Source organism: Xyrauchen texanus, chromosome 2 (genome assembly GCF_025860055.1).
Source record: "Xyrauchen texanus isolate HMW12.3.18 chromosome 2, RBS_HiC_50CHRs, whole genome shotgun sequence".
Lineage (NCBI taxonomy): Eukaryota > Metazoa > Chordata > Actinopteri > Cypriniformes > Catostomidae > Xyrauchen > Xyrauchen texanus.
This window is the reverse complement of record NC_068277.1, coordinates 20,912,141-20,924,783: the sequence shown is the minus strand read 5'-3', so window position 1 is coordinate 20,924,783 and position 12,643 is coordinate 20,912,141. Positions and strand designations below refer to the sequence as shown.

The 12,643-nt window shown below is 41.0% G+C and overlaps 1 protein-coding gene across 3 annotated transcripts in view; it reads right to left on the bottom strand.

The window, feature by feature from the left end:
- Nucleotides 1-12,643, bottom strand: part of fgf11a (fibroblast growth factor 11a) — a 168,861-nt gene that overhangs the window by 151,481 nt on the left and 4,737 nt on the right. For 2 of the 3 annotated variants that reach the window (XM_052145233.1, XM_052145230.1), the window contains exon 3: nucleotides 6,522-11,200. The exons of the other annotated variant lie outside the window; for it this stretch is intronic. In XM_052145233.1, coding sequence (XP_052001193.1) covers nucleotides 9,840-11,200 — 1,361 coding nt within the window. In that variant the 3' untranslated portion in view covers nucleotides 6,522-9,839. Of the gene's footprint in view, nucleotides 1-6,521; nucleotides 11,201-12,643 lie in introns of those variants that run through there. 3 annotated transcript variants of the gene reach the window in all.

The following is a 12,643-nucleotide window of genomic DNA, read 5'->3' as shown; positions in this document are numbered from 1 at the left end:
TGTCCACCTGGGGGACCGCCATGTACACATTGGCCGCTCTGCCGTCGAGGGTAGTGAGAGCAGATGAGCGAGAGGCACGGTGACGGGTGGAGAAGGGTGTCCTCCACGAACTCGTCAGCTAATCATGCACTTCCGGGAAGGAAGGAACCGGGGCGCTGCTGTGAGCAGCGTGCAGACCCAAGGAACCAATCATCCAGCCGCGAAGGGTGTGGGGAGGATGGAGGGTTCCAGTCCAGTCCCACGTTGAAGGCGGCAAGCATGTTGGACATCTGGGCATCAGCCTCAGACTGGGCGTGCTGGCCTGAAGGCGGCAGCCCAGTGAAGTCATCTGTGTCAGACGCTGGACCACTCTCCGATGCAGCAGCGAGCTCATCCGGCTTGGGGGGCTAAAGAGGATAGGCAGGCTGGCTGTGAGGCGAGCCGCTGTTGCCTCGAGCCCAGACGGATGTCAACAAGCGTGTGAGGGGCGAGTGGTTCGCGGGTGTGTACCCGGCGAAACCGAGCCCGCTGCCATCCCCAAATCTTCTCCATCGCCAGACGGGTCGTCCTCAATCCCATGTGAAGAAGGTGCAAAGCGGGGGGCGACTGCAGTGGCGTTCCTTCTGAGGAAGGAAAGCCGCGACCGTAATGTTGCCATGGTCATGTTCTCGCAGTGAGTACATGAGCCTTCCAAAAATGCTGCCTCGGTGCCCAGACACACGAGACAGCGCCTGTGGCCATCAGGAGCGGAGAGCACTCTACCACATCCAGGAACTACACAGGGGCAGAAGGGCATCTTTATAAAGACACGTCCTGAAAAGGATGTTCAACGCCAGCTGTGTATATGCTCTTTTAGAGAAATAACTCTTTTACTGCACTGTCGAAGCACCCAGGGGCAAAACTGCACTGCCGTGCAGAGAAGGGAGAAAGCCGCTGATATGCACCGTAGATCCAACAGCAATTGCACTCAGAGATGGGAGGAACAGTGTGTGACTCGCAGCTCGCTGCATACACAACCAGTCGGCTCCGAAGAAAATTTCTGAATGGAACAGGCGCATTTCACTCCCTTTATACCCGTATGTCCGGGGGCGGGACATGCAAATTCTGTCTGCCAATTTCTCATTGGCCGAGTTGTTCACAGAGTTGCCACACTTGCGTTGTCTTGGCTGTGTGCTTAGGGTCATTGCCCTGTTGGAAATTGAACCTTTGGCCCAGTATGATGTCCTGAGGCCTCTGGGCCTGGTTTTCATTAAGGATATCTCTGTATTTTGCTGTGTTCAGCTTTCCTTCAACCCTGACCAGTCCCCCAGTCCCTGCCGCTGAAAAACACCCCCACAGCATGATGCTACACAGATGTTATTGTGCAGGTGAGTAACCAGATTGAGGTAACCAAGCCACCACGATGACCTATTAAGCAGTGGGAATTGGACATTCCAAATTGAAAGAAAAGGGGATACAAATAAAATAAAATAATTATGGAGGCCACTTGGGAAACTTCAGTGCAGCCAAAAGAATTTGGTAGTCTTCCCCAGATATGTGCCTCGACACAGTCTTGTCTCTGAGCTCTGCAGGCAGTTTCTTTGACCTCATGGCTTGGTTTTTGCTCTGATATGCATTTTCAGCTGTGAGACCTTATATAGACAGGTGTGTGCTTTTCCAAATCATGTCCAATCAATTTAGTTTGCCACAGCTAGAATCCAATCAAAGTGAAGAAACATCTCAAAGATGATCCAGAGAAATGGGATGTACCTGAGCTAAATTTCAAGTGTCATAGCAAAGGGTCTGAATACTTATGTCAATGTGATAATTCAGTTTTTTCTTTTTAATAAATTTGTAAAGATATCAAAACTCTGGTTTTTGCTTTGTCATTATAGGGTATGGAGTGTTGATTGATGTGATTAATTTTTTCCTTTAAAGCATTTTAGCATTAGGCTGCAACATAACAAAATGTGAAAACAATGAAGAGGTCTGAATACTTTCTGAATGCACTGTAAGCTTTAGATCTCGTGTCAGAAGTCACTGCAGTTACCAGACCCAGAGCAACTGTGGCACTAATGTACAGAAATCTGTTTGGACCACTGGCATTAAACGCTGAAGGAAATTGAGGAAGAAATCCTCAACCGGCAGTGAGAATGTGCAGTTCATTTGCATGAAATGCCTTAAAAACTGAAAAAAAAACAAAAAAAACATGCAGTCTCTTTTAACATGCAAGTGAAATTGCTGCATCACTGCCTTGCATACCCTTTATAAATTATCTGATCTTATGTGGATTGTCTTCATAATTATTTCATTTTGTTGCATTATTTTGCTTTTGAATTTAATCTTATACAAGTTCTCTTACATCTTTAATATAATATAAAATACCCATGAGTGTCTAAAGATGGCAATAGAATCAGTCTCACAGTTTCTCTAGAAAAGACTTTAACTGCAGTAGCAATCGAGTCTATTGCTACTACTAATGAAGTGCCACAATTACCTACCATTAGTGACATTTGTGTGGCAAGTGTGGTAATTACCTCTGTAAAAAGCCTGAGGAAATACTCAGAAAAGCCTTATAGAGCAGGTCTGTCTAATGTTCTTTTACGGGGGGAAGGGTGCTGTTTAGTAGAGCATACTGTATAGATTTTACATGTTGAGAGTGGTATAAATGTGCAGTTTCAAGCCACTTCTGCTATGAGAAGCATCCACAATTTGTAACAAGAGTTACAGGATACAAAAAGAACAACAAAAAACAATAAACAAATATGGGAATTGTATGGAAAGAAACATCCATGTGCCTTTTTTCTGCACCGCTTAACACAAGTAGAACAGTACTACGACGTCGGTAACCAAGAATTATTGGCTGTCCAGTGTATATTCCTCTGCTGGGTCCATAGTGGCTAGATTGTTCTGTCAGTAAGGGAGAGCGAGACAAAGAGACCCAAGAGCAGAGGAATAGTTCAAAGGATTTATTAACAATAAATATTAACTTCCACTGTGCTGGCAAAGACTGAGGATCCCGCCACTGGCTGCAGTTGCGGGGAGGAGTTTGAGGATGCATGAAATATGCATCCATGTGCCTTATTTTCGTCTCTAACCAAAAATTGTTGGCTGTCTGGTTGGCCTTGGGCAAGAGGCATCATTGGTTAGAGGGTTCAGGGGAAGACCTTTCGTGGTCTGGACTAATTATAAGGACCTTGAGTACAACCGTAATGCCAAATGCCTTAACTCTAAACAGGCTCGCTGGGCACTATTTTTCACATGTTTTAATTTTGTCCACTAGTATCGCCCGGGCTCTAAAAACATCAAACCTGACTCTTTGTCTCAATGTTTCGAGGTCGAGACCTCCACTGTCCTGCCGGATACCATTCTACCCACTACTCGAGTGGTGGGCATAGTATCCTGGGAGGTGGAGGCTAAAGTCCATGTGGCGCTATGAAACACCACACCCCCCCCCCGCTACCCAGCGGGTCAGTTATTTTTTCCAAAATCAATCCAACAGTGTGGTCACTCATCCAACTTTGCTTGCCAGGAACAACTCGTACCCAGATGCTCATTAGACAGCAATTTGCGTAGCCACCGCTAGCGCAGGATGTACGCCGGTTCATAGCTGCTTGCCCCGTTTGCGTGACTAATAAGACTACCTGTAACCCCCCCCGGCTGGGCTCCTCCAACCGTTGTCTGTCCTTTCGAGATCCTGGTTGCACATAGCCATGGATTTTGTAACTGGTCTCCCCCATCCATGGTAACACAGTCATTTTGACTGTTGTGGACCGGTTCTCGAAGGCGGCTCATTTCAATCTCCACCCCAAAATTTTCCACAGCAATTATTTTTTAACACCACCCGTTCATTGATCAAACATCCATGGCCAAAGTTCCCTTCATGACCTAAACAGCCAACAATTATTAAACCTGAGATAGACAATTATCAATATTGAGAGTAATAGCCAATTAATTAATTTGTTTGAAAATGTGTGCCATTTCTTGGTACAAGCGGCCTCTTAGGGCCCCTAAGCCACCAGGGGATTAATTCCCAAGGGAACCCCTTTCCTTTAGTCTGCCCACAAAAGGCTAGAAACTGCATTGTGTGCCACCAGTATTTCAGCTTAAACTTCTTTTAATCTTGGTGTGGTTGATCCATTTTAAAAAATCAGTAATTAACCTCAGACACGCACATCTGAACAAGAGATCTCAGATTAGTAAGTGTGCGAGTATGTAGCTCAGACTGAGGTATGAGAGAAAGTGTGCAAAGTTTTTGCTATTCTTGTCAGGACAAATGCCTGAAAATGTAACTAGTGCAATACAAAACCTGACCAAACCTAAAAATTTCTAAAGATTGTTAGCTTAAAATGATAAAACAGATATTGTTAATAATTGTTAAGACACTTTCTGTGAAAGTGGAACATGTCTAAATAATATGTTTTAAGCATGGCTTAGGCATCCAAATATTTTTGGGGCAACTGTGTGTATTTTGTGGGCACAAAGTGGACTTTAGAGTGTTTGTTTAGCCCGTATGAATTAAGTCTTAAGAAGAATATTTTAGGGACTGTGGCAGTTACAGTCTCATCTGGTCAGGACTGTTTGGTCTTGTAAGTACACTATAGATGGCTGCAGATCAGACTAACACTTTGCAGTTAAACGGCGACCTCTGTTGGACCCACACTGCATCGCACATTGAGAAGCCAAATTTGAGTCAAGTTCTGAGTTCAGAATGGCATCCTACCCATACTAACTACCCATCCTAATGTTACTACTTCTGCCATGTCTGTCTATGGCAGAAATAATAAGAGTAGGATGATAGTATGCCATGCCAAACTCGACTAATGACATTGTGAAAACAACAATTTATTTTAAATCTAAATCTTATTTGATTTAATCTTATTTTTGGGGTGCAAATGTGAGCTGATAAATATTTAGATAATTAGCCCACTAATTTGGGGTTTCTATCAACCAATTGTGACCCCTCCCCCACACACACACATACATAAAAATGTAAATAAGGTAGTTACTTCCATAAATACCTTATGTCACTAGTGGGCTCATTAATTTATGACCGCCTCTCCAACGAAAAAACATCATGGCAATCTTTGGCCCCGCCCACTGGCCAAACTATTCCTGAACACCAAAGGTGACCCATCTGTACAATTTAGAATTATTTTTTGTATATAAAAATGCACTACACAGATGTCTTTGATCATTATCATTTATCTCATGGCACTTTTAAAAGACATGGTGTCAAATTACAAAGAATATGCCAGAATGGAGCTGTACAGGCCCTGCTGCAAACACTGGAATCAGAGGCAAGACTCTCCAGAAACAGATTGAGGAGGCTTGTGCATGCCGTGACCGCGTCACGAACGCTTGCTCAGTGAGCACGAAAGACAGGCATCCAAGTACAAGCAGCTCATCGGCCACTGAAGCGCATCGGCACATGGCTCTGAAGGGCAGCCAGAGCAAGTCAGGCACTTTATAATCCTATCTCTCTAACCACTCCCTAGTGCATCGCTTTGGACTATGTATGTGTGTTTTTTTGTCTCATTTCAGTGTGGATTGCTTGTGAACTAGTCATATGATTAAAGCTTTGCAAATGAACTGTTATTGAAGGATTGGCCAGTTAATAAAGTAAAACAATTTTATTTCATGAATATTTCAAATGTCATGACTGTTTGATCATTTATGGTGCCGAGTGTTAACATATATCCGGATGAGGTGTGTTGGATGTGCGTTGTGTGTAAACCTTTACATTTTGTTTTATAATGTTGAGAGGCTTGTTCATTCTCTTCCAATTGAGTTTCAAATATGGTTGTATTTGAAGGGCTGCACAATGTTAGCAAATCACAACAGTGGGCATTTATGCTGAAGTTTTAAGGAGGTGATTAGGCCAAAACCAATCAATTCAGACCGCAGGCCAAAAACAAGGTTGAAAATGATCATATATTACTAGATTATGACTGTTTTGGAGCAAAACTTTACAAACATTATCAGTGGACCTAGGGGAAGATAATAAAATGATAAAAAAAGCATTTCATTACCCTTTTAAAGGTTAAAAAAGGACCAAACATATAAATGTAGACCATACGGCTAGTGTGTCATATTTCAAGTCCTCTGAAGACATACTATTCTCATGTTTTGGTGAGAAACAGCCAGTAATTTAAGTAATTTTTTTGTGAAAATCTTGACGCTTCAGGAGCACTGGGAGAAGCTTGTGCACGGTGGCACGCATGTTCATGTGAAAACGTATTTAATTACATTTTGGGTTGTTTCTGTGTGCCTTCAGAAAAATCATAAATATGACAAAAGACTACTTTTTTACTCTCATGGACTTTTATGATACTTATAAGTCATAATGGTTTAGAACAGCTGCAGGGCAAGTAAATTATTAGGTAAACTATTCTTTTAAAGTAATAAGAATGTATATTTTTATTTGCTCTTTATTTACAGTGATAGAGGAAGAAAATATTATGACTAAGAGTAGTAAACAAGATAAGAAAATTATGCAAGACAAACTTTTATTATGACAGAACTTTCCCTTTAAAAACTAATTTTGTCTCAAAACTGGGCTTTAGAGTACAGGATGGCCAGCTTTTACTGTAATTGTTTTTGTTCATGCAGTTCTCAGTGAAACACCAAGACACGTGCACCATTTACAGCTGCTAACAAACACAGTGCAAATCCTCAAGATGAAATGTTTTATTCCATGAATCAAACTGCTGTAAAGAGCATCACACATCACAATAAAAGAGGGCAATCTGCTCAAAAGAAAAAGAAATGCCTTCTGAGGCACATGAGAGTGAAATGAAGTACTTAAATATTTGGTACAATTTACATACACATTATTCTGTTTCCACTTAGTGTATTTGAGATGATGGCTAGATTAATAAGAGGTATGATGTTTACATTCATATTCATTTGCTTTTCAGCTGAAAGCAAAAAAACAAAACAAAAAAAAACTGTTTCATACACAACATGAGTGAAACTGTTGTCAGATAAAGAAACACTGGGACCACATCAGCATCATTAATAATTTAGGAAGGGAATAAATGTGCTTTGGTTTTCTTCAGATATTTCACCTGAAATGTGTCCGGAATAATTTATTAAGCCCCGAGGCAGGAACATTGACTTTTCCCATTTAAATCATCTTACTCTTATGAAATGTTCTTGGTAATGATGGTAGGCCTTAATATCTCATTTACAGCGATGATTTTGAAAACCTCTGAAATTGCATAGTTCCACTGTTCATTTGATATCAGGCATTGTGCTAAACGATGATATATGCAAAAAAAAAAAAATCTGTAATTTCTAATTAAGTATTATACAATATTTAAACTAACTAAACAGACATTTTAAGGTATACATTTTCAAACACTGACTATATAAATTAGAGATACAACCACTTAATTTTTCTTTAATAACAGATTTAACTATTTAACTTTACAAATGTGCATCTCAAATTCTGCAATATGGGAGAAGGAATCCACTAGAAAGAAGTCAGTTTAGGCTTTTCCACACCATTTTGCAGTCATTCAAAGGCAACTCTGTTACTGATTGCTCTGCATCTGCTCAGCAGCCATGTCAGCAGCACACATGAATAGTCTGCCAACTCCCACAGGGCGCTAATGCAATTTATTCTTAATGCACATGTAACATTGTTCTTTAATCCTTTAACATACTCCAAGAGCAAGAGATGGATAAAGAACAGTGAGCGATTGAGGCCGATGAAGTGGGAAGGAATTAGGATAGAGACAGAAACAGAGAACGAGTGAGGGAGAGCAGCTGTTTGCAGTCCCAGAAGCTCCATTGTTAGGGTCTAATCTATCTAGTGGATGTTGTGTTTGACCCTCTATCCATCTCTCCCTGACCCCATTTCAACCTGGTATTAAGATCCATTTTTGGTGAGCCTTTCACAATTGGTCAGCAGTTGCCTCTGGTGGAAACTGGCACTAAAATGCGTTTGTGATCGGTCCACTGAAACCAAATATGGAGGTAGTTGAAAGCACAGGCGACATCATCACATTTGAGGTGTGAAATGCAATCCGTCCAGGACAGCAGCAAAAGCAACAACCCTCAACCTGTCAATCTACCGCTGCGCTAAAACAAGGGTTTAAACATTGCTGGTTCTGTATGCCTATAAAAAGGGAATAACCATCTGACTGGAAAAATGTGAAAAAGCAAATACATATACAAGCATGAGAACTTCACAGAACTTCTTAAGTGTGTCTGATATCAACATGCAAAGGCACAGATGACAAGCACACACGTCTGAATCTCCTAAGATAATGGAAATTCTGCTCGAAATGTTGCGTTTGTGCAAGCTGGGGCTGCATCTGGGTGAAACAGTGCACCTTTTTTTACTTAGTCTGTTATTATAATTTATTTTTGTTGTTTATTATCTTGCAGTAATACACCGACATAGCGACTGATGTGTGTCATAATGAAACCAGAGACCCTCCCCTCGAAATTCGAACACAAGTGGTCACAGGAGAAGAATCACCTCCTTTATCCGTATCTTACTCCCTTTCTCTAAACTTCAGTTTTTAGCCTTAAATCGTTCCTCTATTTTTCCAGTTCGCATAGCAAAGAAAATTATATTTTTGGAAGCTTATTGAAACAAGCATTTCAAGCAGAGATCTATCACCACAAAATCACATTCTCTGAATCATCTCAGGAACTGTCAGAGACATATACACAACACATACACAAAAATGATAAACAAAGCCCTTAGAAAAAAACTAACACATAGTCTTGCCCAAATAGGTTTATGTGGTTTAGAATAAAATCAGAAACCAAGCTGATACCCAATTAGCATCAATCACAGTCATCAGCTCAACAAATCACTATCCAGCATCTAAAATAGTCTCTGAAATCTTATATGCCATCATCAGCACCCTCTAACCTAGATATCTAATGAAGTAAACAAAAATAGCTTGGAACAGTTCATGTTTCCAAAAGATTATTTCTACAGGCTATACAGCAGCATGTTACAAACAAAGGACAAGGCCTGGGTTTGACAGATATTCCTTGTCTCCTTATTCTCTTTCTGTTTTTATTTTCCTCTTACTGTAAAACACCTCAGACTCACCAGTCAAAAGAAAGAAAAAAGTACCTGAGAAAGGGAGTAAGCAGGGTAACTGACAGACAAAACTAAAGAGATTATGTAATCAACAATCCCAAAACTTTTCTAAAAAAAAAAACCATTTGATTTAGCATGGACCCTCTTAAAACCCTATAGAATATCATCATTGGATTAGTCCATCAATGGGAGATGGCTGTTAGATGCCCTTGAATCACCCCTTTTAAGATTTTATGAGTTGCATAATAGTATAAATTCATCTTTTTCATTACTACTGACATATGTGACACCTTTTGGTAAGTGCAACTCTAAAAAGACTTCCACATGACTCGCATCAGGTTATCAATGCACCGCTCAACGATGGCCGCAAGCACCGCTTTGACCTGCAGACAAAACGCAGAGCAGAAAATATATTTTTCTGACATTTGGCACTGCCAGTGTAATGATGCATCATCTGAATTGCACTTTAGAAGCTCAGCTTCAATGGGGTCGGTGTTGAAAATGTTTGAACTTTGGAGCTTGTGGAAATGCTGATGCTTCACTCCAAACAGTTCAATGTATTCGGCAAAGCTGACGCAAGTCATGTGAAGCCCCCTTTTCAATCCTGTACTAAAGCATCAATCAAGTGCTTTTGATTGTGGTCAGTCTTGTTGAGTGTTTGACTGTGGGACAGAGCCAAATAAAACCTCTGTGAAACATGGTTTGGTTTAATAAAGTAGCACTGTGAGAGGATTATGTCCTCTTATTATAAGATATGTTGTATAGGTTTGCTGTACCCTGGGCAGTGTATAAACCTTAAAACTTTGTTTGCTTAGTAGAACTTGTCATCAATCCGAAAATGTGGGCGTGTAACATCATCTGGGTTGAGGAAAACTGAAATAGACTTGCCAGGGTTTTCTGTTACAAGCTGTTGTAGTTGCTGTGCTAACCGGTCATCTTGAGGCGATCCTGCGCCATAACTATGCCCAAGCAATGATAAGCCATGCCCATTGCTTGCAGCTCCAGACGCTTCATGTTTGAGCTGACATGCCTGTTGTGCCTGGTTTAATGCTGCTCTTAAATGCTCAGCAGGATCAGAGCGTAATTGTGCAAGTTTCCGTGCAACTAATAGCGCGGAACTGTCTTTGAGGTGCTCTAGCATGTTGCACTGGGGAAGGAAGTAATTGGGACAGTTTTTGCCCAGAATGCAGTGTGCCAAGTCATCAAGAAGACCAAGGAACAGCCGGGCAGGTGTCTCATGGTCTGGACAGCTAAGATAGGTGATAGGCAAGCGATCACATGCCCAGAACATCAAGGTACGTAGGTGGTAGAGGCTAAGGCCGGTGCGAGGACAAACTAACAGTCTTGACAGTACAGCTTTAGCCGCTTGAAAGGCCTGTGCCATTGGGTAGGGCACACATTTCTTCAGCTGAACCTCACTGCGGGAGAAAGCTAGTCTCCACTCACGGTCAACTCTGGTAGAAGGGCTTGCAGCCGGTGAATAGCAAGGAAGCAAGTAAAACCCACTGATGGCCTCTTCCTCTGTTATTTTACCATCCCAGAAATGATTTGTCGTGAGCCAGCCCTGTGCAACAGCTGGCCAGCCACGAAATGAAACTACTGGAAGTAAGTCATAGAGGATTCGGCTAGTTCCTGCAGTGAGAATTAGGGTGGTTAGTGGACCATTCCGCTCCACACGATCAGGAACAGGAATCCCTCTTTGAGGATTCTGTTGCAACTCCTCCACCGCTGTCCTAACTACATCCCAGAACCAATTAGTGACCAGCAAAGGAGATAAGTAGCATCCATCTAATGATTGGGGAGACTGCAAGGATGGGATTGAGCCTTGTACTACTACTATTTCTTCCTCATCATCGTTGTCTTTTTCCTCTCTATTATTTTCGTCTTGACAGCAGTTATGCCACCGTGATAGAATTGCAGGGTTGCAGAGGCGAAGGCTCAGCCATGAATGACATGGCGGAGAATGCCTCATGTCCAGTGTTACAGGCTGATTGCGGTCATGCAGCTTAAGAGCAGGCACCAAGAGAGTGAAGTCCAAATCAAAGTCAACACCTTTTGCATAGTCACCAAGATGCTCTGGATTAAGGTCAAGAACACCTTCCCTGGCCCCACCTGATAACAGCAGGTACTCATTGGCAACTGGTAGCCGCTTGTCTACCTTCTGCACCAAGCCTGTGAAGATGACATCAAAATGATCAAAAACACAGAGATGAGCAACACAAAATTACAGTATGTAAAGAATATGTTTATTTGGATAAAGTCTAAGTGGAATGTAAAAGATGAAGTGTATATCTTTTTACATTCATTGCTGTCTAAGTAGCAACATACAACATAATATATCTTTTATTGAGTTTTTGAACATGCAAGACTGAGAAAAAAAAAACAGTTCCATCTTTGCTGCTATATGATATGGTAAACATGTATAAGCATCACACACTTGAAAAAGCCCATGACTCATAAAACTGTGTGGTTCTTGAAAGTGCAAGAACAAATTTACAAGGGTAAGTGAGAGCACAAATGTTACAAGTAAGAAACTAGACAAAAACACACATGCACAAACTGCTCATTGATTCAGAAGAGGCAGAAGGACCCTCGTCGCTTGTGTTAAAAAAGACAAAAGGAAGGGGTAGGTAGACAAAAGTGGGGAAAAACAGTGAGAGTGAAAGAACTGTTATAGCTCAAAATACCAAAGGAAAGGTAAGTTTATTAGACACAATAATCTAATATCTAATTACTCAATTCCTTATCGTTTGTCATTTTTGTCAATGGCTACATTTACATGCACCCTCATAATGCAATTATAATGTGATTAAGGCAATACTGCTATTAAACTGTAGCTCATGTAAACAGAACATTGCAATAATATTATAATTATGCTAATAACAGTAATGATAGTCGCAGTAAGATATGTGGAGTACTCCTATTTGAATCACTTTATACTGGCATGTAAATGCTGACCCAAATATGTCTGTGACAGTGCTGCACACAGATCATGTTCCACTAAAGCACATTGCGAAAAAGAAAAAGCTGCACTTACTTTTCGTCTTCATGTAAAACGGCAGTTCCATGCACAGTTTTCCCCCCCATCTACAGCACCACGTCAAAAGAAAACATTTTCCTGAGTTGTGAATGTCTGTTTGCAGTCTGAATTGGATGTTGGGGAGAAACACATGGGCGAAATGCAACAACATCCATCACGTATTTTCCAATTCACACCCAAATGACTCTTATCAACCAATTCTTTTTAGTGAATCAAAACAGACGGTGCGTGCAGTGTAGTCGAAAATGACAATTACAAAGTGGCTCTTTTAATAAATAGTTCAAAAAGGCTCACAAACTGACTATATTTTCCATATGTCAAGCTGTATTTAAAGAGACATAATTGTAACTAGTTGTTTTGCTATAAAAATATTCATTTATAAAAAGCATTAAAACATCACATTTCTCAGCAAATAATCAGAGTGATGGCATGTAAACAGGATTGAAGTGGTAAAGCATGTAAACATCTTAATCTAATTATTTCTTATACTCTGGTGTACATGTAAACGTAGCATTGTCAATATGACTAGCAAACTGGGAGCATTTCCAAGGGCGTTATGCATCCTTCCAGAATAA